This window comes from Xenia sp. Carnegie-2017, unplaced genomic scaffold (genome assembly GCF_021976095.1).
Source record: "Xenia sp. Carnegie-2017 unplaced genomic scaffold, XeniaSp_v1 HiC_scaffold_24, whole genome shotgun sequence".
In the NCBI taxonomy this organism is placed as follows: domain Eukaryota; kingdom Metazoa; phylum Cnidaria; class Anthozoa; order Malacalcyonacea; family Xeniidae; genus Xenia; species Xenia sp. Carnegie-2017.
The window spans coordinates 9,929,977-9,955,390 of record NW_025813487.1 but is presented as its reverse complement, the minus strand read 5'-3'; the positions used below and the strand labels follow the sequence as shown (position 1 = coordinate 9,955,390).

The following is a 25,414-nucleotide window of genomic DNA, read 5'->3' as shown; positions in this document are numbered from 1 at the left end:
TCCAAAAACACTGACTTTTATTTATAAACTACTTTATAGATGAAGAGAAAAGAAATGCTGCGATCGGTCTCCTTCCATGCATTTTTCCTACTGGAAGAAAAAATAAAAAGAGGTGTACAACTGATGAAGCATTATGTGCTTTTATCGATTGCCAACCGGTATCTATCAAAAATCTTTTCATAACTTATTCACAGTACCTAATACAAATTTTGTCAAAAAAGCACGGGCGTCAATCCGTTGTTAATTGAAGAGGACCATATTTTTATATTCTGTCATGCCCTCCTGATTTTTTTTGAAAGGAAAATTGTTTTGAAAAGAAATTAGGCTGGTGTATGAGTACATGAATATGTTTTTTCCCCCGCATTAAAGCAAGATTGCTGCCATTGCAGAAAAAAAAAAATAACAAAAGCCATGCATTATTGAATTTTGGTACTTTATAGCATTGTCTCGTGCTGCTGTCAGTAAAATGTGTGAAAACATGAGCATTTTTTTCCCTGAGAAAGTTTTTCTTAAGTCCTATGAAACAGTGACAAATATCAATTATTTAAAAAAAGATGAAAGTCAACATATGCATGGACTGTTTTGCACAAAATGCTAGATGATCACCATTTTCAAACATTTCAGTACCAGCTCTGCATATAAGTATAGTCGCATAATCAAACTCGTGTATTTGATGTAAAGTCTCAAGTCTACTGTTTAATTATTTTTAGGTCGGTACAAACATACCCAGATATTTAGAAACAGCCTCAAGATGGCCAGTTGTTTTAGCAATTGGTAGTCGATGCAGCCCAACGCAAGCGTTCGTTATAATCGAAAGCCAGGGCTTGGAGCAGCCTAATCTTGTGAGGGCAATTGATGTTTGCTTTAAACTATTTTACGTACTTGATGTCAATTACCCATGGCAGAGCTGTTCGTCGTGGGAGTTCATACAAAAGGTTTTGTATGGCATTGAGGACAATGGAAAACAGAAGACTACACCTGCTGTTGTTGCAATGAGAGCAGCATTAAAGTAATCGGACCATTGACGCTAGAAATATATTGATATAAATCTAAACTTCTCAAGCTATTGCATGTACCTGTTGTTAATATACATGATACTTGTCTATCTTCTGTTTTTAATTTTTACTAAATGTAAGTTGTGTCCGTGCAATGTTTTTTTCTTAACTAAATATACTTTTTTAGCATAAATACACTCTCTCAATAAATCACTAAGAAACGCACGGGAATTTAACAAGGCAATTAGTTAATTTTAACTGGGACAAGTGTCAAAATTTTAACATTAGGTCGTGGTTGAATTTAACCAGAATAAGGGTTAATTAATTTAACCCCGATCCCTTGTTAAAATAACCAGGATTGCGTTGGTCCCATTTGGAATACTTTCCTGGTTAAAATTTAACCCCATCCTGGTTATTTTTAACCAGGATGTTTTTAGAGTGTAACGCAGACGTCCTCTCCTGCCCAGGGGCGGATCCAGGGTGGTGCAACTGATGCGAGTGCATCAGTCATAAAATTGAATATTTCACAACATTATAACTTACAATCAATACGAGCAAAATGCCAGAAATATATCAGATTGGAACGTTTATAGTTTCTAAATGCTTTAAATACCTTAACACTGACAATATATTGACAACAGATGTACATTGATCATTGAGAAATATTGTTAAAAGCCTTCGTAGATTGTTTACATGTGAGTATCATATTGATTACAGCCGCATTATTAAAAAATGCGTCGCTAAATATGGCGTTTTATGTGTCGACATTTTTGGCGAAAATTTGTTTCATCATCCAGCTACACTGAGCTGAATTTGTACTACTACGTCACGGTGGCTAGATAGTGAATCACTACGTCACGGTGGGGAAAAAGTGCACCAGTTGGTGCAACAGTCCCGAGTCTCTTTGGCCGAGTGAACCACCTAAACGTCACGAATTTCATTGTTTTTTAGCCTACGTCACGGTGGGAAATCGCTGCTGACTGTTGCACTTAAGCCCACGAACACCAAAATTTCATTCTGACTGGTGCACTTGAGCCAGCGTTATAAATCTTCAAACCTTCAAAATTATAATTACATGACTATGGCATTTGGCTTATTTATATCTTGAAGTCATCATGGCTGAAAGTAGGCATATATACGATCTTGGCTCATTGATTCAAGACAGTAAAACCAGCGAGATTTCTTCTGTAAGAAAGGATTATGAAGGAAAAGTCTCTGCTGCCATTCCGACTAAAACAGACCTGTTTCGGAAAGGAAAGCTGGCGAGAAATCTTAACGCAGAGTTGCTTATCCCTAAGCATATGGGAGATAATTGGCGGGCTTTAAAGTAAGTAGCTTGAAGTGCTTACTGCTTACTATGCTTGACATTGTAATGCATAGCTATAGGTCTATACTTGTATTTCTGTAATGCTTATGGCTTACTCTCTTTAATGTTAGGAATATGATGGGAAGGGGCACATGGGGTGTTTATTCCCTGTTGCATTTATTTAAATTTCAAAGCATCCTGACCTGCATTAATCTATGAAATGGAAATTTACTGTATTGTATTTTACAATGTCAATTTTCAAACTTCATGTCCAATATTGTTGGCTCAATGAAATTTAGCCAGTAGTATAGTGCAATGCTCTGGATTTATGCCATAACTAGTGTGCACATAATTATGCATGTTGTTGTGCCAAGTTTATAAATTGTCATGTAACATAAGATCACAAAACATTTTATTCACTACTACATGTTTGAATTTGGGTAATCCTGCATATTTATACTGGAGATTTCTTCGGATTAAAGTCACTGGTAGAAGTCTCTACATACTTCCTGGAGAAATCTCCACTCTAATTGTGCTCACATGGATATTGTGATTTCAAAGTTACTTAATATACATAAAAATACAGGAGATAATAATTTAATATGACATTACTTCAGGATATTTCATAGATTTATAAATATTCCATGTAATATGTTGTAATATGTGCTCAATGTGACAGACAGAGAGGGCACATTTTTCATACATTTTGCTTGTTTATAATTTATCATTACTTGTTGCCTGCCTTTGGTACGATGATTACATCATGAACATTTCTTTGCTATGTCTACGTATCTTTTTCTGCTGTTGGAGGAGTGATATTATCAATGAAAGAAGAAGAATAACATTTATCATTACTTGTTGCCTGCCTTTGGTACGATGATTACATCGTGAACATTTCTTTGCTATGTCTACGTATCTTTTTCTGTTGTTGTTGGACGAGTGGTATCAAGAGTGATTAATGGTCAAAAACTTGTGCTTCATTTGTGAGATATAAAAGGTTTCTTTGCGTTTCACGACAAAAAATGCGCCATGCTTCTACCTTTTTTAAATCACTCGTGGATTGGAATGATACCTTCCTGATTGTAAGTTTTGGCGAAGGTATGAAACTTGATAAATCTGAAAGTAGTAATGAAAATGTTTAAAGGTTAGTAGAATTTTAGATTTTATATCATTGAAATTTGCGAAATGTTTACAAACTAAGTAAAGCCAAGTTTTTTTTAAATTCTGTTGTCAAAACGCAGGAAATCGCATTTCCGACGGTCTAAAATATAAAATTTTCCGGGGGTATCTTCCCAGACCCCCTACAGAGCTAGCGCCTTTGGCGCTTGCAGTGGTGCATCAGTCACGAAAATTGCTGGATCCGCCCCTGCTCCTGCCCGTGCGTGTTAAGGGGCAGGTATAACCTGTGCCAACTGCTTCTGTGCTGTTTCTTAGAATGTCACACTTTTGTCTGATATTATCTTTGATTTGATTTGCATAAACTAAAAATTCATTGAATAAACTTTGCACTGTCCATGTATATTCTCTTCCTTCTGCTAGCAATGAAAAAGACGAACAAATTTCCTCAATACGAGTTTCAAGTACTTCGAACTGGTCTAGAGTCTGAGAGGCTGTACTACAAGCAGCACGAACTTCCACAATTACTGATTTGACAGATTGTAAAAACGAAAGAAATTCTGCATCGAAAACAGTTTGTCCGACTCTTCGGTACACGGGCATGTCAACATCCTGACAACAGTTGCGAAATTATCATGCATAGATTTGCATTAATTAGAACCAATTTTTAAAGTTTAGCAAATATTTTTAAGTTCAGCATATATTTTTTAAGTTTAGCATATATTTTTTAAGTTTAGCATATATTTTTTAAGTCTAGCATATATTTTTAAAGTTTAGCATATATTTTTTAAGTTTAGCATATATTTTATAAGTTTAGCATATATTTTTTAAGTTTAGCATAAGTTTTTCAAGTTAAGCGTATAAATAAAATGAGTTCGAATATTGTCCCGTTTGGGGCCTCATAGAGTATGTCTTCACAGTCAAAAAGTATGGTTTTACCCAGTGATTGCCGCTCCTACTAAGCGCCATCTTTTCTGTCTGTCCCACCCACACTCACAGTGTACGGAGGTCTGGAGAGACAAACATAGCCTTTAGATAGCACAGAAAGCAATCTAATTTGGCTATCTTCCGCATTCTAAAGTTTAGAACTCTGAGTAATACCCATTTAGAATGAGGGAAACGGGTGTCTAAAAGCTCACTCACACTCATTTACTTCGACATAAAAATCACACTCTATCTCAACAAGGGCGAAGTCATTTCTCCATCTACGACAAGTTTTTTTCTTAGATAATTAAAATCAATAATCAGTGGGATGAAATTGACGCCTTCAAATAATTGTATGAAATGATTTTGAAACCCCACTCAGTAAGTGTAAGTGTGAGTAAGTGTAAGTGTAAGTGTGAGTAAGTGTGAGTAAATACGGGCGAAAGAACCGTTTTAAACGTTTTAATGCATTTTACATAAGTCAAATCAATTCATCTCGAAAAGAATTGGCAACTTCAAAGCTTATGACATGCATTTACATAAATAAATGATTGGACCAAAACCAACATAAATTAAATCATAAGTTAGTGGTAAAAAACGTTAACCAAATAAATGCTATCACACTACAAGTTTAGTAAAACAAAATAACAAATATTGAAGACTCAACATTTTTAACGATGAAAACATTATTATCTTGCTTACCGGCGGTCTCATAAAACCATGGAAATGTTTCCTTTTCTGGAAGTTCTTCGGCAACTGTATATTACACACGTTTTCAGCATGTATTTTTGATGAGATTTTAAAAAGATTTTGCGTTTGTAATTATACTTTTGATTTTTTTTTATAATCGCATGGATATTAATGATATTAAATTGTTGGTGGAAATCAGGAGAGGAGAAAAAGTTTCCTTAACCTGAGCCTGTGCAACTCCGCTCGTATTTTCATCCAAATAAGGTATGGCAGCATCCATGTTTTTGACAACATGTTGCGCTTAATAATCTATAATAATTTTCATGAGGTTTCCCGTCCAGATAATTACTATACAGGTCAGTGACTCGAGCTCATCGAGCTCCGATCGCAGAGAGCTTGCAGGCACTATTCGTCAGTGTGTGCGGGAAGAAATCGACTTGCAACGGGTAGGAAGGCAAGAGACAACTAATATCTTACAGCAAACGAGAGACCTTATTGGGAACGCCACAACATCGGTGTCTCGTGAGTTTGATAGACCTAGTTCTTCTCAAAGACAAATATTACCATCAAGTTCATCTACACTACTTCCTATTGGTCCATTAACCTCAACTCCTAACCATGGAGAGAAGTAAGAGTCAACAATCCAATCTGGCCAAAAAGACATTCAACCAGTGTACTTCTGACCCGTGTCGGTTTTAAAAAAAGAAGGAGACAAAAAAGCAACACCAGGGAGAGTTTTGATAAAATCCATATATTTGATTGACGAACCACCTGAAAAAGAGAATGGAAATGATGGACTTGTGCCCGATTATAGCATTTCAGATCCTATGATTTTAGTTAAAGGCTATTGTGATATTTCCACTACCTACACTGAATCTGAAATACGAAAAGAAATTTCTGAAACATTTCAACAAAAATTTCCATTGATGAGCCCAAAGTTATTTGACTGTGAAGAGGGAAAGAAATACTATCATTACACCAGTTGTCAAACCTAGTCATAAATGGGACTTTCCTCAGGTGAAAGAACTGCGGGCCCCGGGAAAATAGTATGTTCGCTTAAATGCGAGTCAAGAGGCACTTACGATGTCTAACGATGATGACCTGGTAATAGAAAAGGGTATTGAAAATACAGTGTACCATCCACAATGTTCATCAAGCCATACCTCTAAAGTAGTATCACCCTATCATCAAGCTGTAACTCAAGCAATTTCCAGACAAAATAGCGAGGGCTATTCTTCTGTTGAAGTTACTATTTACATCAGTCCACCATATTTTTGATAGCATTTTCCGCGATAAAGATTTCTACACTAATATTTTAAGAAATGGTGCAATCCAACATTTAGTGAATCGTATGTACAAATATTTGGCCAAATACTAACTTTTTTTGATATACGTAAAGTAAATAGTTATGTTGATTATGGCTGTTTAGATTTTGTTCCTGTAATATGATACCTTAAAGTGCCCCTGTCAGCAAAAATTTTTATATGCGGTGTAATTTACACATAAGTTTTTAAAAGTGGTCTAACTATACCATTTACATAGTGGTTTAAACTTGGCAAAAACACTCTTTTTGATGGATCTTGTTCGTCATCAGAAAAGTCTGGAACGACTTACATTTGTGATGTCATGCAAGGGACTTGTCAATACAAAATATAAATACCAATTACATTTGATGATGTCAGAATTTAGCTACACCCAAACTCCATTCTACGACGGACAAGGTCCATTGAAAGATAATTATTAACCCCTATAAAAGAGAACAAATGGACCAAATTCAATAGTTTTTTCATTGATATGTTAGACAGCCCACTTGGGTTTCAATATTGCAAATAAAAATTTTCGCTGACTAAGGCACTTAAAGAGTTGTTTACAGTAGTTATCCATACAGAATGGTTCTTTATTTTTTCCTGTAACAAAGACCAATAAAAGATACTATTCTAAGAAAATTGAGACATTGTAACAGTTGAGCAAGTTGATCAGTGGCGAAGCTGGTTGAGATAACAAGGTCATGCTCATACGCTAGTGCACAGCCCACGAGGCGCCACCATGGTTGGCGCCGAGCGTCAAAAATTTTGAAAATTAAATGCATTAAACTCCCGGAAAACGCTTTTTTTGGTTTTTATTTACGAAGCTATAACATGGAACGTCACGCCTCGTACAACCGTTTAAATTTATTTTTCAAATATCCTTCAGTCTTGGACTGTTTCGCCCTATGTCAGGGCTCATCAGCATGCCTAGGAAACACACAACACATCCACTCTGGAAGTATAAAAATGTGATTCCGACATAGACAGCCCTCATTAGAGCCTTTTTAATGAGCAGTCTGGTTTTAAGGCGCCAGATTCTCGCCCTCACACCTCAGTTGAAAAGAGGAATTTGGTTAGAAATGGGAGACCATCTGGGACATTTTTTAAAGAATGAAAATGCTCAATTCTCATCTTATCCCGGTCTTTTTCCAACCCTTTAAAACCATTTCACAATTTTTCCAGAAAAGTTTAACCTTTATCGAGCACATTTTTTAAGCGCAGTTTATTTGGTTTAGTGATTATTGCTGATCTGCTTCAGAGGAGACAAATGGTTGTATCAAGTGCAATAACTAATTATCAAAAACATACATTTTCAAAGATTTGTTTTTGGTTTGCTTAAAGCGGCATTAGAGAGTGAAAAATGAGCCATGCAGACTCATTTGTATGAAAAATTTAGTCTGCGAGGTTTTTTAATAAACTTATCCAGGATGGCTGGATGTAATTGCTTTTGATCGTCTTTTGCTTTTAAAATATCTTTATGAATTGAAATTCTGCATAATGAGCCAAGGCGTTCATCCCCCATTGAATTCCTTAAAAAAGTTTTCACCCTATTTAAACATGAAAACGATTTTTCAGCTGAAGCACTAGAAATGGCAATAACAGCGTTAAGTTTCAATAATTTAACAAATTCGGGTATACACTGGTGAATACCAATGTGATAAATGTATTTCAATAATTCCATGGAGTTATCTTTTAAAAAATCTTTATCTTGGTACACAAAAAAAAGTTGACTTCGAAGCCTAGGTATATTAAAGAGAGGACCATATTTTACTGATAGTTGTTGAATTTTTTCATTAGGAATAGCTGTTTTCCACTGCACAAAAAGTTTAGGATTGACTAAGTCAAGAAATGAAAAGCTCTCTGCATCCGTGAATCATTCCTTAAGCATATTTGTTACACAATCAATGACTTCGTAATAGAGCTGTTTAAAATTTATATTTGTCTCAGATTTTCGAGATGGAGGACCAGTTTTACTTTCAGTTGCATAATAACAAATTTCAAAAGCTGTTTCATTGCGGAGGGAAATTAGAAAATTACCAAATTCTTCAATTTTTCTCATGCCAAATGCATAATCAGTAGACCTATTTTGTAGAATATCATATAAAATGGCTGATCTCTCCAAGATTTGGTAGTAAAGTAGTAAAAGGAAACAAAAAAGAAATGATTCAAGGTAGTGGAGGAGGCCATCAGTACGTGTACTTGTTTCATCAGTCCATTTCCAAGGATTTTCACTTATCTCTGTAAAGGCTTTCACTAGTGTATCATAATTATTAAAAATAGCAGACACAGCTCGAGATTTGAAATACCACCTAGTTTCCCCTGGAGCAGGTATATCAACCCCATGAGATTTCAAATGGGATTTTCTTTCAGGACTGGAATTTGTAAAGGTGGAAAATGCAGAAACATTAGCAAAAAATATTTTCACCTCCTTAATTTTCAAAGCAGATTGACATAAAACCAAATTAAGCCTATGTGCTGCACAATGAAAAAATAAGCATAGGGCCTGTAAACCATTTAGATGACCACTCATCACAGATGCCCCATCATAAGTCTGCATCACTAATTTAGGTATTACAGCTTCTCCATATCTCTCTAAGATGCCTTTAACTATATCACTAATACCTTGTGCACTTCGGTTGGTACTAACATTTCTAAATTTTAAAAATCTTTCCACAATTTCACTCCCTTTATCTAGTCGAATAATGGCACTGAGTTGTGCTTTTGCTGTAACATCAGTTGTTTCATCAACTTGAATGCCAAAAAACTGACACTCTTTCATTTCATCATCAATCTGATCCTGAATGACTGAGTCAATACACTCAATTAAATCATTTTGGACATCAGCTGAAACCCCAGTAAAAACTCCACCTTCATCCACTCTCTCTGTACCTTGCAGTCTACCTTGCAAACGACGGTCAAAAACAGAATCCAATTTTCCAAAGCATTTTAGTAATTCTCTATAATTACCCTGGTTAAGACTAGCCCTGCTCTAATCATGTCCTCTAAATGCTAATTCCTGTTTGGCAAGATATAAAACTGCCTCCCCAATATTTTTTAGCATCTCTCTGTTTTGCCTTACCTCCTCATTGTGCCTCTCTACTGCTTCTCGCCGAGCTCTCGAAAACAAAACATCAACACTCTCCCTCGAATCAAATAACCTCCACTGTTTGTATGCCTCCATGTGAGATTTTGTTTTCTCGAGTTTTATGCTGTCACCACTAAAACTATGCATGTTATGATAGCCTGTTGAAGCCCATGGAGACTTTCTAGGGGAAGAATGAAACAAAAGACATGGCCAGCAAAACAATCTATTCTTCCTCACACTACCACACAGCCAGTCCTTGTTCGAATACCAACTTTCTTGAAAGCTCCTATCATTCGTCTTTAGTGCAAGCTTCGGTATCGGCCTTGACATGCGAGCTATTTGTTTCAGCTCACTAATATTTCGTGAGGAAAACGATCTCTCTACCAGCTCTGCTACTATATCCTGACCATCAAAGGAGGAAAAGGAAATCGTCGATTGATTTTGCTCAACTCCTTCCATGACCGAAATAAACAATCGAAGTAATTATATGATCGTATAATAGCGTATCGTCAAAACAATCAAACTCCTGCGATGAGTTCATGGCATGACTTCCGCATGACTTTTGGCGGAAGTATGCAAGAACTTAGCCTAATTTGGCCAATCAAAGAAGCGTATTTTCGAAGGAGTCATGCTCTCAAGTGGAAAGCAGGAGTTTCAAACGTCATCAATAAGCAACGTATCCAGCGCTCAGGTGGCTAAGGTTTTCCCTAATTGCGGGCTTTTTTGCGTAACACAACGCGTAGTCCAAAAACTCAAGCGCATTTCTTCCATGCACTTTATTGTAAAAGCCTGCAAACCAAAAGCTACGTCTTACAGACAAATCAAAGAATTAATTATCGAAAAAAATCAAAATTGCCGAAAAAGTAAGTCAGCATGACAAGCATGACCTCTAGCTACGCCACTGAAGTTGATGTGAGCATACATCTCAAACTTTCCAAGTTTTCATTCTTAAACAATAAAGCAGCAGCAACCACTTTTTAACAACTTAATGCAATAGCATATTTTCAACATGGCTCGAAGCAGTGCGATAGAGACCAACACCAAATGTTGTAGATTCAGAGACTGGGTCAACCTCTTCATTCAACACCCTCATTATTTCATTTGAAAGGCGTACTTGTGAAACCATTAGTGCTTTTCTGAAAGTACTTTGAATTTAAAATTAAGCAGCTTTAATTTATTTTGCTCGCTGCTGCTCGCTGTGACTACCCCGAAATCCGCTACTGCGTAGTTGCACCATTGAGTTCTATAATAACTGGAGGGGCTAACTTTACTGGGGCGAGGATGCCAAAAAAATGGCGGCCAACGGACGTATTTCCGCTGAAATGATCGCTTTGCAGAAAAATAATATTCTCGACCTCCCCCGGATTGATGTTATTGATTTTCCCGCCTTCAGTTGAAAATTTCAAATGCAATTGCAAGCTGTATGATAAATAAACAATATTTTTCAAGGCCAAAACAATATTTTTTTCAAAAATGCCTAATCGATGTTCAATTGTAGAATGTCGTAATATTGACAACGCGAAGCACATCGCTTTTCACAGGTGAGTTATTCGCTTATTTTGTTTGTTCCTGAAAGATTGAATCGGCATTTATACAATTGAAAGCCCCAAAATCTGTTAGGCCTTATGAAAAAACATTGTCTTAAATACTGCATACACTGATGTTTTCCTGTGTGTTTTTTAAAAAATTCAACAAATTTGTTTATTTATTTGTTGAATCAACGCATGAAAGAATAAATTTACTAATCTATTTCAAATAGTTTTCCTGACGAAGAAAAAAACCCAGCACTTTTTTTGGAATGGGTAAATAGTATAAAGAAATGGTCGCCTCTCACAGTTCTAACTAAGTGGAGCAGAGTTTGCTCAGATCATTTTTCCGATAGCATGAAGAGAATATCAGGTAACAAAGTGTGTCTAGAAGATAGTGCCGTGCCCACATTATTTCAACAGGTGAAGGATGTTGAATGTACGAAGAGCACTGAAAAGGTGAGTGGTCATTTCTCTACTCATGATCACTCGTATTGTCTTAAGTCTCCCAGGAGACTGAAAAGACAATTGGAAGATGTTATAGACCGGGCAGAGTATTATAGAAAGAGGTTAAAAGTGTCTAATATGGAAAAAAGTAGACTGAAAAAAAAGGTAAATGATTTATTGTCAATCATTGATTGCCTTAAAGATGATAAAATGATCAGCTCTGATCAAGCTGAACTTCTTAATGCTTCACTAACTGGGGTTCCTGAAGATATTTTGAGTCGTTTAGTGGCAAACACTCAGGGTAAAAAAGGTGCTCAATACCCCCCAGAATTGCAAGCTTTTGCACTAACTTTGAAATTTTACTCGCCTAAGGCTTATGATTATGTTCGTGAGAAGTTTAATTTAGCCTTACCTCACCCAAGAGTAATTCGATCTTGGTATAATTCCGTGGATGGTGACCCTGGTTTCACCAAGGATGCCTTGAATGCTTTGAAAGTGAAGGTTCAAGAATCAAAGAAAGATGGCACGGAAGTCATATGTGCATTGATGCTGGATGAAATGTCAATCCGCAAACACGTAGAATGGGATGGTCAAAAAGTTTGTGGTTATGTTGACCTTGGTACTGGGATTGACGATGATTCACTCCCTGAAGCAACAGAAGTTTTGGTATACATGGCTGTTGCTCTAGATTCATCTTGGAAAGTACCAGTTGGTTACTTCTTGGTAGATGGCCTCACTGCAGAAGTAAAAGCAAATTTAACCAAGGAGTGTTTGATGCAGTTGCATGATGTTGGTGTTAAAGTTGGAAGTTTAACGTGTGATGGTCCATCCACACATCTTGCAATGATGAAGTTGCTTGGAGTGAAACTTTCACTTAATGATTTCCAAGCATATTTTTTACATCCATCTGATTTAATGTTGAAAATTTATGCATTTTTAGATCCTTGTCATATGATCAAGCTTGTCAGAGGAGCAATTTCTGAATTGAGAACTCTGAAGGATGAAAAAGATGGTTTGGTAAGATGGCAATACTTAGTTGAGCTAGAAAAACTGCAAGCATCAGAAGGCTTGCGACTTGCCAACAAACTAAAGAAAGCTCACATAAACTGGAAGCCACAGAAAATGAAGGTAAATTTAGCAGTGCAAGCACTCATCTCGAGTGTTGCAGATGCTTTAGAGTTCTGTGAAGGTAAGCTCAAACTTCCACAGTTTAAAGGGTGTGATAAAACAGTCAAATTCATTCGAGTATTTGATCGCTTGTTTGACGTTTTGAATTCCAGGAATCCAATTGCTAAAAATTACAAAGCACCAATAAGGAAAGCGAATTACAAGCTGATAAAAACCTTCTTGGATGAAGCAAGGCAATACGTCTTAAATCTGAAGGGTGCTGATGGAAAGTCGATTTTTTCCCATAAGAGGAAAACAGGATTCTTGGGGTTTCTGTTGTGCATTGAAGCAGTGCAAGGGCTTGCTGAGGATCTTGTTATAAGTGAAAATTCTCCCCTTAAATATTTCCTTACTGATAAGACAAGTCAAGATCATTTAGAATTGTTTTTTTCAGCTGTGCGAGCGTCAGGAGGTTGGAACAACAACCCGACATCTCGACAGTTCAAAGCAGCGTACAAGCAGTTGTTGATGCGACATAACATTAAAGGAGGTCATGGAAATTGTGTTGCTCAGGATGGTACCGAAATTCTAAGTAGACTAGAAGATCGGTGTGAGAGTGAACAAATGTCGGCAGATATTTCCGATGTAAATACTGCAAGAAGATACGATCTAGAACTGCGTGGGCCAGAACAAACTGACCACGATTACAGCGACACCTCAAACTACATTCAGCTTTCAGACTACAAGGAAGCAGCAATATCGTATATAGCTGGGTATGTCGCAAAAATGGTGAAAAGGAAGATCCATTGTGATGATTGTATGGATGCTCTGACATCATCTAAAGAAAGAGCACCAGAACTATTTGTGGCATGGAAGAGCAACGGTGGTTTAAAAATACCAACTGACGATCTTCTGAAAGTGTGTCAGGAAACAGAGAAATGTGTAATGAGGATGGTAAATTCCTGCCATGGTGGCTTGCCACATGCAGCAGCAAACATATCGAGTGCAATTGCTGCGACGGTATTATCTGTGTGTGTAGAGAAAAAAGTTTTTAGTATGTTAGATGAGCATGTGTTAGAGTCGACCGTTACAGATAATCATGCTTATAAACTGATAAAGTGTTGTGCTGAGGCATTTGTGAAAATAAGAATGCATCACTTGACCAAAACGCAAAACGATAAGTTGCATGGTCAGAAAATTCGTAAAAAGCTGTCTAAGCTTGTGTTGTTCAATCATCAGTAGATTGAACGTTGCCTGGACACTATTGTGTTTTCGAGGCTTTGCCTGTGCCTAGAAATGGAATTTTTCATTTGACTATTCCATTTTTTTGAGGCTGTAGGCGTCCTGGCACATAGCAATATGTGTTTCGAGGAGAAATTTAATGGTGCCTGCACATATGTGTTCGAGGCTTAAAAATGTAACATGAAATTATAACCTAGTTTACGTAACTAAACAATTAAAAAGAATGAGAAGTAATTCGAAATGCAAGTCTTCTATGTGAGTATTCCTCTACAACATAGTAGAATATAGAACAACAATAGCACAATATTCATTTTGAACTATTTTTTTTATACAGAAAAAAATACTCAACAAAACAGCCCAATTGGACGACATAAGAAAACTATTTTGTGGTCCTAACATTGATAGCACTTTCCTGGCACATAGCAATACGTGTTTCGACAAGAAATGTAATGTTTCCTGCACATTTGTGTTCGAGGCTTAATATTGCAACATGAAATTATAACCTAGTTTACGTAACTAAACAATTAAAAAGAATGAAAAGTAATTCGAAATGCAAGTCTTCTATGTGAGTATTCCTCTACAACATAGTACAATATAGAACAACAATAGTACAATATTCATTTTGAACTATTTTTTATAGAGAAAAAAATACTCAACAAAACAGCCCAATTGGACGACATAAGAAAACTATTTTGTGGTCCTAACATTGATAGCACTTTCCTGGCATATAGCAATATGTGTTTCTAGGAGAAATTTAATGGTGCCTGCACATTTGTGTTCGAGGCTTAAAAATGTAACATGAAATTATAACCTAGTTTACGTAACTAAACAATTAAAAAGAATGAGAAGTAATTCGAAATGCAAGTCTTCTATGTGAGTATTCCTCTACAACATAGTACAATATAGAACAACAATAGCACAATCTTCATTTTGAACTATTTTTTATAGAGAAAAAAATACTCAACAAAACAGCCCAATTGGACGACATAAGAAAACTATTTTGTGGTCGTAACATTGATAGCACTTTCAATCAGATCGAGCGTTGTAGTAAGTGCTTTTTTCAAAATTAAACCAGTCTGTCAATTGATAAATGAATTGTTAACGTTCTTTTAAAAATAAACGTTACTCAATATTAAACGCACGTGTTTAACTTACAGGTGACATTATGAATATTGCCGGGATGATCTGAATGCGGAAGTCCTTGAACAACGTTCGTGATGCGTAACATTTTATCTTTAACATTTTTTTGTACCCTATAGTTCAATGAGTTCACATTGTTTATATAGTTTCTTGAGTTGTAAAAAGCCAATGGTTAAACTTCGAATAACTTGAAAAAAAATTTAGAAGAATGTTACTTGAATGCAGGGGTGTGACTTGAGTCCTGAGAATGGAGAGGGGAGAAACGTTGCAGAATTTGATTTGCCCAGGAATAACGTAGTGTAATTTTGTATGTTAATACCAGCAAAATCGCTTTTTACTTAGTTATGAGTTGATCCAAACGTCATCGCTAATATTTGCCGTTTTAATTTCCGAAAAATTACATGCTTTGCTCAACAAAACTGCTACCTTTTTGAAGGGGAGAGGCTGAGCCACCACATATCAATCCCCTCTCCAGGATTTGCACCCCTGTTTCAACGTTACTGATACAGCAATTTACGATTTGTGCACGCTAAATTTACATGTATATTATCATGGGAATCATCTCTTACAAACTATAAAAAACTTTAAAATTCAATGCAATATTTAGTTCTTCATGGTTAAAAAAAAGTTTGATTTGTTAACCAATCAGAATACAGCATTGGCGTTTGTCATTTGCATTTTTTTCCCGCTTTTTTTTTAAAAAACTATAAATATTTTTAAAACTTGTCTAAATTTTCCTTTGCTTATTTCTTGTTTTTATTGTATTTGCCAACTGTCTATTGTGGTCCATGGATGAAAAAGAGGTTAGTACAGATCAATAATTTAATAATTTCTGATCTAAAAAGCTTCATAAGAAGCTTTCAGCATGGAAGTAAACAAAAAGTGATTCATTTACATGGTTTAAATCCCTTCTTGCAAAATATCTATTTACACTTTATCGTTTTTTTGCATACAAAAACACCAGATGCTAGATTATACAGATGAGGAAAAAGCAATGGACACTGGCATCAAATGTGTATAAAATTTGTTTTTGTTTTGAAAACTGAAAATCACTCAAATAGTTCAATTGCATTCAAACAGGTCAGGGAACTGAAGAGAAAGATAACGAAAATGCAAGTGTGTATTTAGCCAAAAATGGTTATACTGTTTAATGATTGTTTTTTGCATTATTACACAATACATCAATGCATCAAAATGTGCTAAAAATCTACTACTATTTGAGGTGGCTACAATTCTGAAAACCAAAAAAATAAAGAAGGTAAACAGTGCTTTGTATACAATACTGTTCTCGTTCATATATGATATATGCCCATCAGCTCTCTCATGATACTTTTGTCTTTTCACCTGAGTCTTTTCACCTGAATCTTTTCACCTGAGTCTTTTCACCTGAGTCTTTCACCATGAGTCTTTTCACCTGAGTCTTTCACCATGAGTCTTTTCACCTGAGTCTTTCACCATGAGTCTTTTCACCTGAGTCTTTCACCATGAGTCTTTTCACCATGAGTCTTTTAACCTGAAATTTAATCATACACATAACAAATCAAACAGCACCTAACAAATGATTTGTTTATGTAGAAAGCAATGCCAAAGCAAAAAATTCATTTAAAGGTGTGGTATAGTGTATACATGTACTAATTGCCTTTGATGCCAGGCTGATAATTGCCATTGTTTTTTTTTTAATGAAGGAAGATGCTATAATTGTGGCCACAAAGGCCACAAAATGAATGAATGCGAGAAAAGTAATGACAAAAAATGAAATAACATTTCTTTCATGACCATTGTAATTGACAATTATATACTTTTTTTTTGTATAGAGTTTAATCGTATGAGAAGAAGTAAGTTTGATTGACCTATTGATAAAACATCAGCTTGATTAGATGGTTGAAAACTTCAAGTTGCATGCATTATTGTTAACAGAAATAAGCTAATGACACAAATAAATAAAAAGTGTCATGAACTGCAACTTCCTTATAAATATTTAACAGGAAGACGTTGCTACATATGCAAAAGATTGGGCCATGTTGCCAAGAACTGTAAAGAAGCAAACCTACCAGTCAAAAACGTGCTAAACAATTGCAGCAACTGTACAATAAACCTTACGAGAAAATAAATTTTAAATATTTGTTATTTTTGTCATTTAGTAATCTTTATCAGAAATACAAAAAGATTATATATTGTTTTTTTTCTCAAAACTTCATTAAAAGAAAATTCTTATTGCAAATATGTTGTGTAACTTAGTCTGATTGCAATAACATACATTACCACATTGACATAAATATGACTATAGAGTACTCTTTAAGAGTTAAGTAAAAAACAAATTCTGAAGAAACAAGATATCTTGAGATGAAAAAATGTGAATGAAAACAAAACGCGAAGTGAACTGTAAATTTTCGATTTATTTCAAAGTCATCCACAGACAGAATGATAATCCAAACCATGCATACACATATATATTATATCAGGTCAACTTTACCAAGAGTGATCAATAGTAGTTTCTTAATTTGTTTTGATATGGATTCATATGACCTACGTTTGAAGAAACGTGCTGAGCGTAAAAATGCGAAAGCAAAACGTCTTATAAGAAAAATCCAGAAAGAATTGGCTAAGCCTAAATCGGACTTACGCAAAGTCTTACGTTGGCAAGAAAAAACTGCCAAGCTACTAGAACAAAAGTTCAAGCTGCTGAAAAAAATAGATGACCGTTTGGCTGATCTCTCCGCAGACACAATACACTTCAATATGGAGAAGATATCCGAAAAACACGTGAAAAAGTTTGGTGCATCAGCGTGTGTTTTCAGGGCTACGATGGAAAGACCTAGAGATGATAAAGTGTACAAGATTAAAGATATTGCTAAGGAATTACACGAACTTTTTGCCAATACAATTGATCAGGTAAAAAAAAAATACTTCTCTATTTTCATGCTTTTCCCTCACATAGCTTAAATCAAGAAAATGTTCTTTTTCTGCACGCAGGTAAAGAAGGCGTGTGATTTAGTCACACCTCTAGAAGACAGAATGCGAATCATGATCCGCTCGAGTGAACTCAAGTCCCCCATAAGCACGCAACTGTTGCCTGCAATTCAAATGACTTCAAACCGGGTGATGTCCGAAATAACAAAAGTTTTGCAGAGTAATGAAAATATCCCTTTGGATCAGTCGTTTACTGTTGATGTTGTTGCTGTAAGACAGCCGACAGGGTCCGGTAAAAAACATTCTACTTCATTAAAAGTCTTAGATTATAGCAAAGACAGCCTAGTTAAAAAGTCAATTATTACTATACGAAATAAGGATAATTTCTGCTGTGCTCGCGCTCTTGTTGTTGCAAAGGCCATAGCGGACAAGAATCCGAAACTCAAACAATTTAAGCAGGGTAAAGCTATTCAGAAGCGAGAAGCTTTGAAATTATACAAGAAGGCCAATATTTCCTATGGACCTTGTGGACTACGGGAGTTGTCGAAGTTTCAAGGGGTTCTATTAGATTATCAAATTCAGGTTATTGATTTTAATGCTCGAAATACAGTCATTTACGAGGGACCCCCAAAAAATAAAAAGCTTATTTTATACAAACAAGGTGATCATTACAATGTTATTAACCCTGCGAAACTTCCGGCTTTCCACGGTGAACGTTTCTACTGTGACAAATGCTTTCAGTTCTTCAAAAATGGTTTAAATCACCCTTGTTATAATGTCTGTAAAACGTGCAGACAAAAAGACTGCGTTGAGATTTCAGATGAAAAACATATGTGTTCGGATTGTTTCAAGATTTGTCGCTCTACTGCATGTTTTAATCGTCATAAAAAATCGCGTCGGTCCAAAGGGGTTGACTTGCCATCAATGTGTGACAAGTCGTTTCGATGTCAAATGTGTTCATCTATAGTTGACAAAGACAGACAAAACGAACATCGCTGTGGGGAAACTGTATGTCATATATGCAATAAGTTTGTACTTGATGATCATTTATGTTTCATGCAAACGGAAAACCCAAAACCCAAGAATGATAGTCTAATATTTTACGATTTTGAGACAGATTTTTCAACCGGAGAACATGTGGTTAATTTTGCTGTTGCACAATATTTAGACGGTACAGAATTTGTTTTCAAGGGTTACAACGCATTGAACGAGTTTTGTTCCTTATTTTCAAGAGAACATAAAGGTTTTACAGCAATTGCCCATAATGCTAAGTCATTTGACGGTGTTTTCATTCAGAGATGGTTAATTGAATACAGACCGACTGCAGATATACATGTTATTGATTCGGGAAAGAAAATTATGCAACTGACAGTGAAAGATTATCAAATCCGTTTAATTGACTCGCTGAACTTTTTACAAATGCCTTTAGCTAAATTTCCTAAAACATTTGGACTCGATGAAACAAAATTTTCCAAAGGTGACTTTCCGTTTTTGTTTAATACAATAGAAAATCAAAATTATATTGGCCCGATACCTGATATCAAATATTACAGTCCTGATTCAAAGTTCGAAAAAGATCGCACTAAATTGATTGCGTGGCATGAAGAACGAAAGAAAAATAACTTTGTCTTTGATTTCCAAAAGGAAATGGCTAAGTACTGCTCTCAAGACGTTACCATACTGCGTTTATGTTGTTTGCAATTTAGGGATTTATTTCTCGCAGAGACTAAAGTTGATCCATTCTGTTATTGTACCATTGCAGCAGCCGTAATGGCAATTTATCGGTCAAAATATCTTCAACCGAACACAATCGGAATCGTACCGAAAAATATGTATCGAAATTCAAATAAACCCTTCTCTCAAAGCGCAATCGTGTGGCTTGAATTTGTATCTGCGCAAACTAACTGCAAAATACAACACGCTCTCAATGGCGGAGAAAAAAAAGTTGAAGATCCGGAATTAGGTAAAGTGTATTATGTCGACGGCTTTTGTGAAGACACAGACACTATATTTTCTTTTTATGGTTGTCTTTATCATGCATGCCCATCTTGTTACGATTTAAGAAACGATCATCCCTTTTTTAATGAGAAACAGATGGCTGACGTATTTGATGAAACAATTAGACGACAAAATAGACTTTTACATTTGGGTCACGAGGTTAAGACGATTTGGGAACATGACTATTGCAAACTTAAGGAAACGGACGAAATGAAACATTTTTTGGATAAAAATGACATTATAACAAATCTTGAACCACGCGATGCGTTTTTTGGTGGCAGAGTCAATGGGTTTAAGCTATTTAGGGACGCCCAAAAAGATGAAACAATTGAATATGTTGATTTTACCTCGTATCCTTACGTTAACAAAACAAAAGTTTATCCTATAGGTCATCCAACAATTATTCGCGAGAATTTTGAAACAATTTCGAATTATTTCGGACTAATAAAATGCAACGTTTTAGCACCCAGAAATTTGTATCTTCCAATTTTACCTGCACGAATAAAAGATAAACTCTTTTTTCCTTTATGTAAACAGTGTGTTGTACAAAACTCTTCAGTGTGTACTCATTCGGAAAATGAGCGTGCTTTTTGGGGTACTTTTACCACAGTTGAAGTGTTGAAAGCTATCGAAAAAGGATATAAGGTTATTGAAATTTTTGAAATTTGGCACTTTGAAAACACAAGCTCGGATTTGTTTTCGGATTATGCGAATTATTTTCTCCGTATAAAGCAAGAGAGTTCAGGATTTCCGAGTCGTATACAAACTCCTGAGGACAGACAGAAATACGTGGCCGACTATTATGAAAACGAGGGAATACTGTTAAGGCATGATAAAATAGATTACAATCCAGGCTTAAGAGCATTGGCTAAGCTATGCCTTAACAGCTTGTGGGGTAAATTTTGTCAAAAAGACAATCGACTAAATACAGAATTCATTAATGATCCTCTACATTTCTACAGACGTTTGAACGGGGCCGACATTGAAATTCACGATCTCTGCATCTTGAATGATGATTTAGTCGAAATTGTCTTTAAGAGAAAGCATGAGTATGAAGTAGAAAACAAACTAACAAATATCTTCATAGGAATTTTTACAACTGCATGGGCTAGATTAGAACTTTACAATGTGATGGATCTGTTACAAGGTAACCTTTTATATTGCGATACGGACAGTTGTATTTATGTAAATAAACCGGGGGGTTCAAGGCCACTCTTAGGGGATTACCTGGGTAATTTAACAAACGAAATCACTCAAGAACATGGGGTAGGTAGTTACATTACAAGATTTGCATGTGGGGGTCCAAAAAATTATGCGTACGTTGTAAATAATGGGAAAAAACTTTGTAAGATACGAGGTTTTACTTTGAATTTTAAAAATAGCCAAATTCTTAATTTTGATTCTATGTATGAAATGGTTTGTAACTATGTACGTTCAGATGACGAAAATAAGAAAAATAAAATAGATGTTGTAAATAACAGTAAAATAACACGAGAAAAACGGACCCGTCGGCTTGTCAACAAGAAAGAAGTAAAGCAATATCAGATCGTCTACGACAAAAGAATAATTGACAACTCTGGTGAAGACACAATACCTTACGGATATTATTGGTCACCAGCGTCTAACTCTGCTAGTCCGTCTGTAAAGCCCATTATACGTCTTCCAGATTCAATGCTTTATACAATGGTACAGCCCACGACATTAGGGTGTAGAGTAAATCATAGCTGTGTTGATGACAAAGCTAACGATGGGACATGTAGTGATGAAGAAATGGAAGACGTTTTGGTGTATAAAGATGTTGTTAAGGATGGTGATGACGGTGACATGATTTTTGAGAATGAAGAAAACGCAAACGATATTAGTTTATTGGAAACTGACGACGAGGAAGATATGGATTTTGAATCAGAGAACGAATATGATAAAACATTTATAAATGACATTGAAATGTCTGAAGATGAAAATAACGTTTCTTTTTATCGAAGGTTTAATAGTAATTATCAATTTAATGCTTATTGACATCGTATTAATATTTTCAAAGATACATTTAAAAAGTAGTTAATCCATGTCCATCATATTTTCAATGTTCAATTTATAATAATGATGAATATTTACACCCTCATCATTCTCCAATTGTTTGATATTTTTCGCAATTCTATCTTGAAGGTCGTGGACCATTACTTCTTTTGCATTTGCACGATAAACGAAGTATGTTGGATGTTGCATTGCTTTTGGTACTGAGACACGATCCAAGGTTTCTAACATTATTTGTGCCAATAGAATGATGTGAAGGCTTTGACTGTTCATAATTCTAGTTGGAATAATATTGGCATATGCCAAATGCCTTATCAAGTCTGTTATACAATGTTGACTATTGCTTCCTTGAGTTGAAGAAACCCAACTTTTCACAACGTTTTGCCATGTGAACGACATGATTAACTAATCAATTGATGAAAGAAAATGTTTGCGATTGATTATGTGCTCAGTGTTTTAGAGCAGAGCATCCAATCAGCTTCTTGTTGATTAAGTATTTAACTTGTTTATAGAGTATATTTAATTGATATATGCATGATGGTATATAGTCTGTTGTAAAATAATTCTGTTTTCATTTGCAAGACAATGGACGTGCGTTTTAAAACACCAGCTAACTTTTACATTTGCGGGCAAAGCCAATCTGGTAAGAGTCATCTCGTTAGGTCGATGCTTTATAATTTGACCCAGTTGTTTCACCCAGTTCCAAATAAAATCATTTACTGCTATGGCGAACCTCAGATGGAATTTGACGAAATGGTTAAAAGGATACCGAATGTAATTTTTGTTGAAGGGTTCCCTGACAACTTGACCGATATTTTGGAAGGATGTCAAAACTCTTTAGTCATTGTAGACGATCTTATGTCAGAATGTTCTAATGATCAACGAATGTCTGATTTATTCACCCGTGGGTCACATCATCGGGGATATCTGTCATGTATTTAACGCAAAATTTATTCCCTCCGGGTAAACAATCAAGAACGATAAGCCTTAACTCCCATTATATGATCATTTTTAAAAACCCGAGAGATTCTCTAGGTATTTCAACTTTGGCCCGTCAAATGTACCCTAAAAATGTCAACTACATTTTGGAGTCGTTTCAAGACGCTACGAGTCGTGCATACGGTTATCTCATGCTCGATTTACATCAATTAACACCTGACAATATGCGTGTCAGAACAAATATCCTGCCTGATGAAAAGCACATTGTGTATGTACAAAAGCGATAATCATGGACATCAACAATCATTTAAGCACTATGTCTAAGCGAATTAGGAACAATCTTGCGTATTTGCAAGTACTCGCAAAATCTAAACCAAAAGTTCGAAAGGTGATAATTGAGCATGGACCCTCCGACGTTATTGTGTGCATATGTGAATGTGCTATCAATGTTTTAAAAGGAACTGTTCCAGTATCTGCCAGTCAAAAGCGAGTGTTGTCAAGGTACAAGAAACACCTGAGAGCTCTAGCTAACAAAAAAATCTCACGAGCAAAGAAGAAAAAACTTTTAAATCAAAAAGGAGGAAATCTGCTGACTGCGTTACTACCTCCGGTTTTGACAGTGCTAGGTAGTTTGTTGACAAAATGAAGCATGCCAAGCGTATGATTCTTGTACCTGAAGATGTATTTAACAGATACGAAAAACAACAAAAACTTGAAACTAGTCCGATCATGATGAATATGATGAATAAAGACTCGCAGCTCTCATATTCTTCAACAAGACGACATGAGTGACGATCAAAGACAAAAACTTTTTAACGCAAACTTTGAACAATTCCTTAAATTGAAGCAACAGAAAGATAATCAGATACCCATGGTACGTGTGGTGGACACTGTTGATGGGAATGAAAAAAACATAATAAGTGACAACGAAAATCAGACATTAGCTGACTCTGTCATTGTACAAAGTGTGCCAAAAACTATGCGTGAGCGGGCGAAAGCAATATTGCAGCGCCTTAGAACACAGCCAAGTATAATATCTTGGGACGGTTCTGGACAAGTCAAACTTGAGGGAGTCACCATTCCGCAATCAAACATAACAGATCTAATTAGCGATGCTGTGAGAGGAAGGAAAAATTCAATCCTAAAGGGTCTAAAGAATTCTTTCGTGTTTTATCAAAAATAAACATTCCTCGAGATTTGGTTAGGAACGATATGAGATGGAAGGAGGCTCAAATGGAAACTTCACCACGTGAAGAAAACGAAACAGTTTATCCTAGTTCATCAAAAACGAAATTCATAACGCCCAAAGCTTCCACTACACACAAGAAAACTCAATTACGTTGGTTAAGCTATTAATATGTCTTGTAAAGGATTTTTTCTTTAAATAAAAATCGCAGTTGATATCATTTTCCTCTTTGTTGTCAATGAAAATATGTAAATACAAAATGCAAGCAATTAAGTCACACAAAGAACTTTTTATTCATTATTAAACACTTCAATCTTTTACAAATAAGTTTGTACTTGACTGATTTCCGTCGTTAGGGATTACACTAGTTTCTACTTGAAAATGTTTGTTTACAAAATTCGATACCTTCTTATCGTTTTCAACAGTATTACCATCAAACATGCTTACAATTCTACTCATACTATGACCTCGCACTCTTTGGCTTAGGTAAAATATACAATATTGTCCACATACATTGGTCCAAATACTTTGTAATTTGCGTGCATTAAAATCCCAATCATAATGTTTCAAATAGTCTCTAAAGAATTTATGATAAGTCTCAGGCGACTGGCCATAGCTGTCGAAGAATTCGGCTTTTCGTTCAGACGGAAAGTAAAATGCAACCCAATGACTTCCAGGTTTTCCGCTGATATCGGTGTTTGCTATAAACCCATTCGGATAACTTTTGATTACTTTAGGTAAACGATTGGCTGGAAAAACACCAAGAAATTTCTTGCTTGTAACAGGATCCGATCTCAAAGCAGACGATATTTGTGAGGTGTTCATTTAACCAATGTAGTCATAGACAACATTCCTCTCAGAATCGATAAAGATCACGTTTTCAAACTCTCCATAGCACACAAGACTAACAGCATTAGTTGGTGCTGTTGAGAATTGTATGTCAATGGCAAGATTTCCTTTTTGCACTGTATTAAAATGTTCTCCCGTACCACACATATCAGGCGTCAAATCAAAACAGTACAAAGCAAAACCCTTTAGAAACTCGTCACGATCAATTCCATTTCCGGCGTTCAAAAACATTTTTCCAGTGCCAGCAAATTGTGATAGAAATGCTTCTATGTATCTAGGATTGTTACCAAACGACAGCTTGAAAGGCTTAGATGGTAGAGATTCGCCGTTTACAGAAATGCCTAAGGATGAAACGTTGAAATGCTGGAAATTGAATGGGTTTAATTTATAAGCACCATTGAATGCAGCACTTGCAACAAGTCCGACGACAAGTGATTTCGGTACCAAACCGTTGAAAAGATTATCTTTTTGCAACGATGGGTTTCCTGATGGAATGATGAAACTTTTGCAGTCCACACGCCTTACAGGGTAAACGGCTGGGCTTTTTTTCAGTGCAACTTCGTGAGACATAGCTCTACTAGGATTCACTTTAACTTTGCGAACTTTTAGATAAACA

General features: G+C 35.8%; 2 protein-coding genes and 2 long non-coding RNA genes across 4 annotated transcripts; 2 read left to right on the top strand and 2 right to left on the bottom strand.

Annotated features, from left to right (window-relative positions):
- Positions 1-8,211: 8,211 nt before the first annotated feature.
- Positions 8,212-9,882, bottom strand: LOC124452108. Its single transcript, XM_047002700.1, has 2 exons — positions 9,418-9,882; positions 8,212-9,306 (listed from the first exon to the last, which is right to left on the bottom strand). The coding sequence occupies exons 1-2, from the start codon at positions 9,880-9,882 to the stop codon at positions 8,212-8,214; spliced, it is 1,560 nt and encodes a 519-aa protein (XP_046858656.1).
- A 6,122-nt stretch (positions 9,883-16,004) lies between these two features.
- Positions 16,005-16,544, bottom strand: LOC124451489. The gene is made up of 2 exons (XR_006950489.1): positions 16,356-16,544; positions 16,005-16,271 (listed from the first exon to the last, which is right to left on the bottom strand). It is a non-coding gene; the product is annotated as an uncharacterized LOC124451489 (long non-coding RNA).
- Positions 16,460-16,967, top strand: LOC124451490. Its single transcript, XR_006950490.1, has 4 exons — positions 16,460-16,493; positions 16,571-16,624; positions 16,700-16,720; positions 16,871-16,967. It is a non-coding gene; the product is annotated as an uncharacterized LOC124451490 (long non-coding RNA).
- A 1,779-nt stretch (positions 16,968-18,746) lies between these two features.
- Positions 18,747-23,946, top strand: LOC124452107. The gene is made up of 3 exons (XM_047002699.1): positions 18,747-21,612; positions 21,957-22,024; positions 23,515-23,946. Exons 1-3 carry the CDS (start codon positions 18,747-18,749, stop codon positions 23,944-23,946), a joined length of 3,366 nt encoding a protein of 1,121 aa, XP_046858655.1.
- Positions 23,947-25,414: the final 1,468 nt, after the last annotated feature.

What these genes read in the sequence shown, in the direction of transcription:
- LOC124452108 (XM_047002700.1), bottom strand. Translation starts at nt 9,882, where the DNA reads ATGGAAGGAGTTGAGCAAAATCAATCGACGATTTCCTTTTCCTCCTTT. An exon ending in TAGAGAGGCACAATGAGGAG is followed by an intron (nt 9,307 to 9,417) that starts GTAAGGCAAAAC and finishes AGTCTTAACCAG; the next exon opens with GGTAATTATAGAGAATTACT.
- LOC124452107 (XM_047002699.1), top strand. Translation starts at nt 18,747, where the DNA reads ATGTGTTCATCTATAGTTGACAAAGACAGACAAAACGAACATCGCTGT. An exon ending in TGTTAAGGATGGTGATGACG is followed by an intron (nt 21,613 to 21,956) that starts GTGACATGATTT and finishes TCTATCTTGAAG; the next exon opens with GTCGTGGACCATTACTTCTT. An exon ending in TGGATGTTGCATTGCTTTTG is followed by an intron (nt 22,025 to 23,514) that starts GTACTGAGACAC and finishes TGATGAATAAAG; the next exon opens with ACTCGCAGCTCTCATATTCT.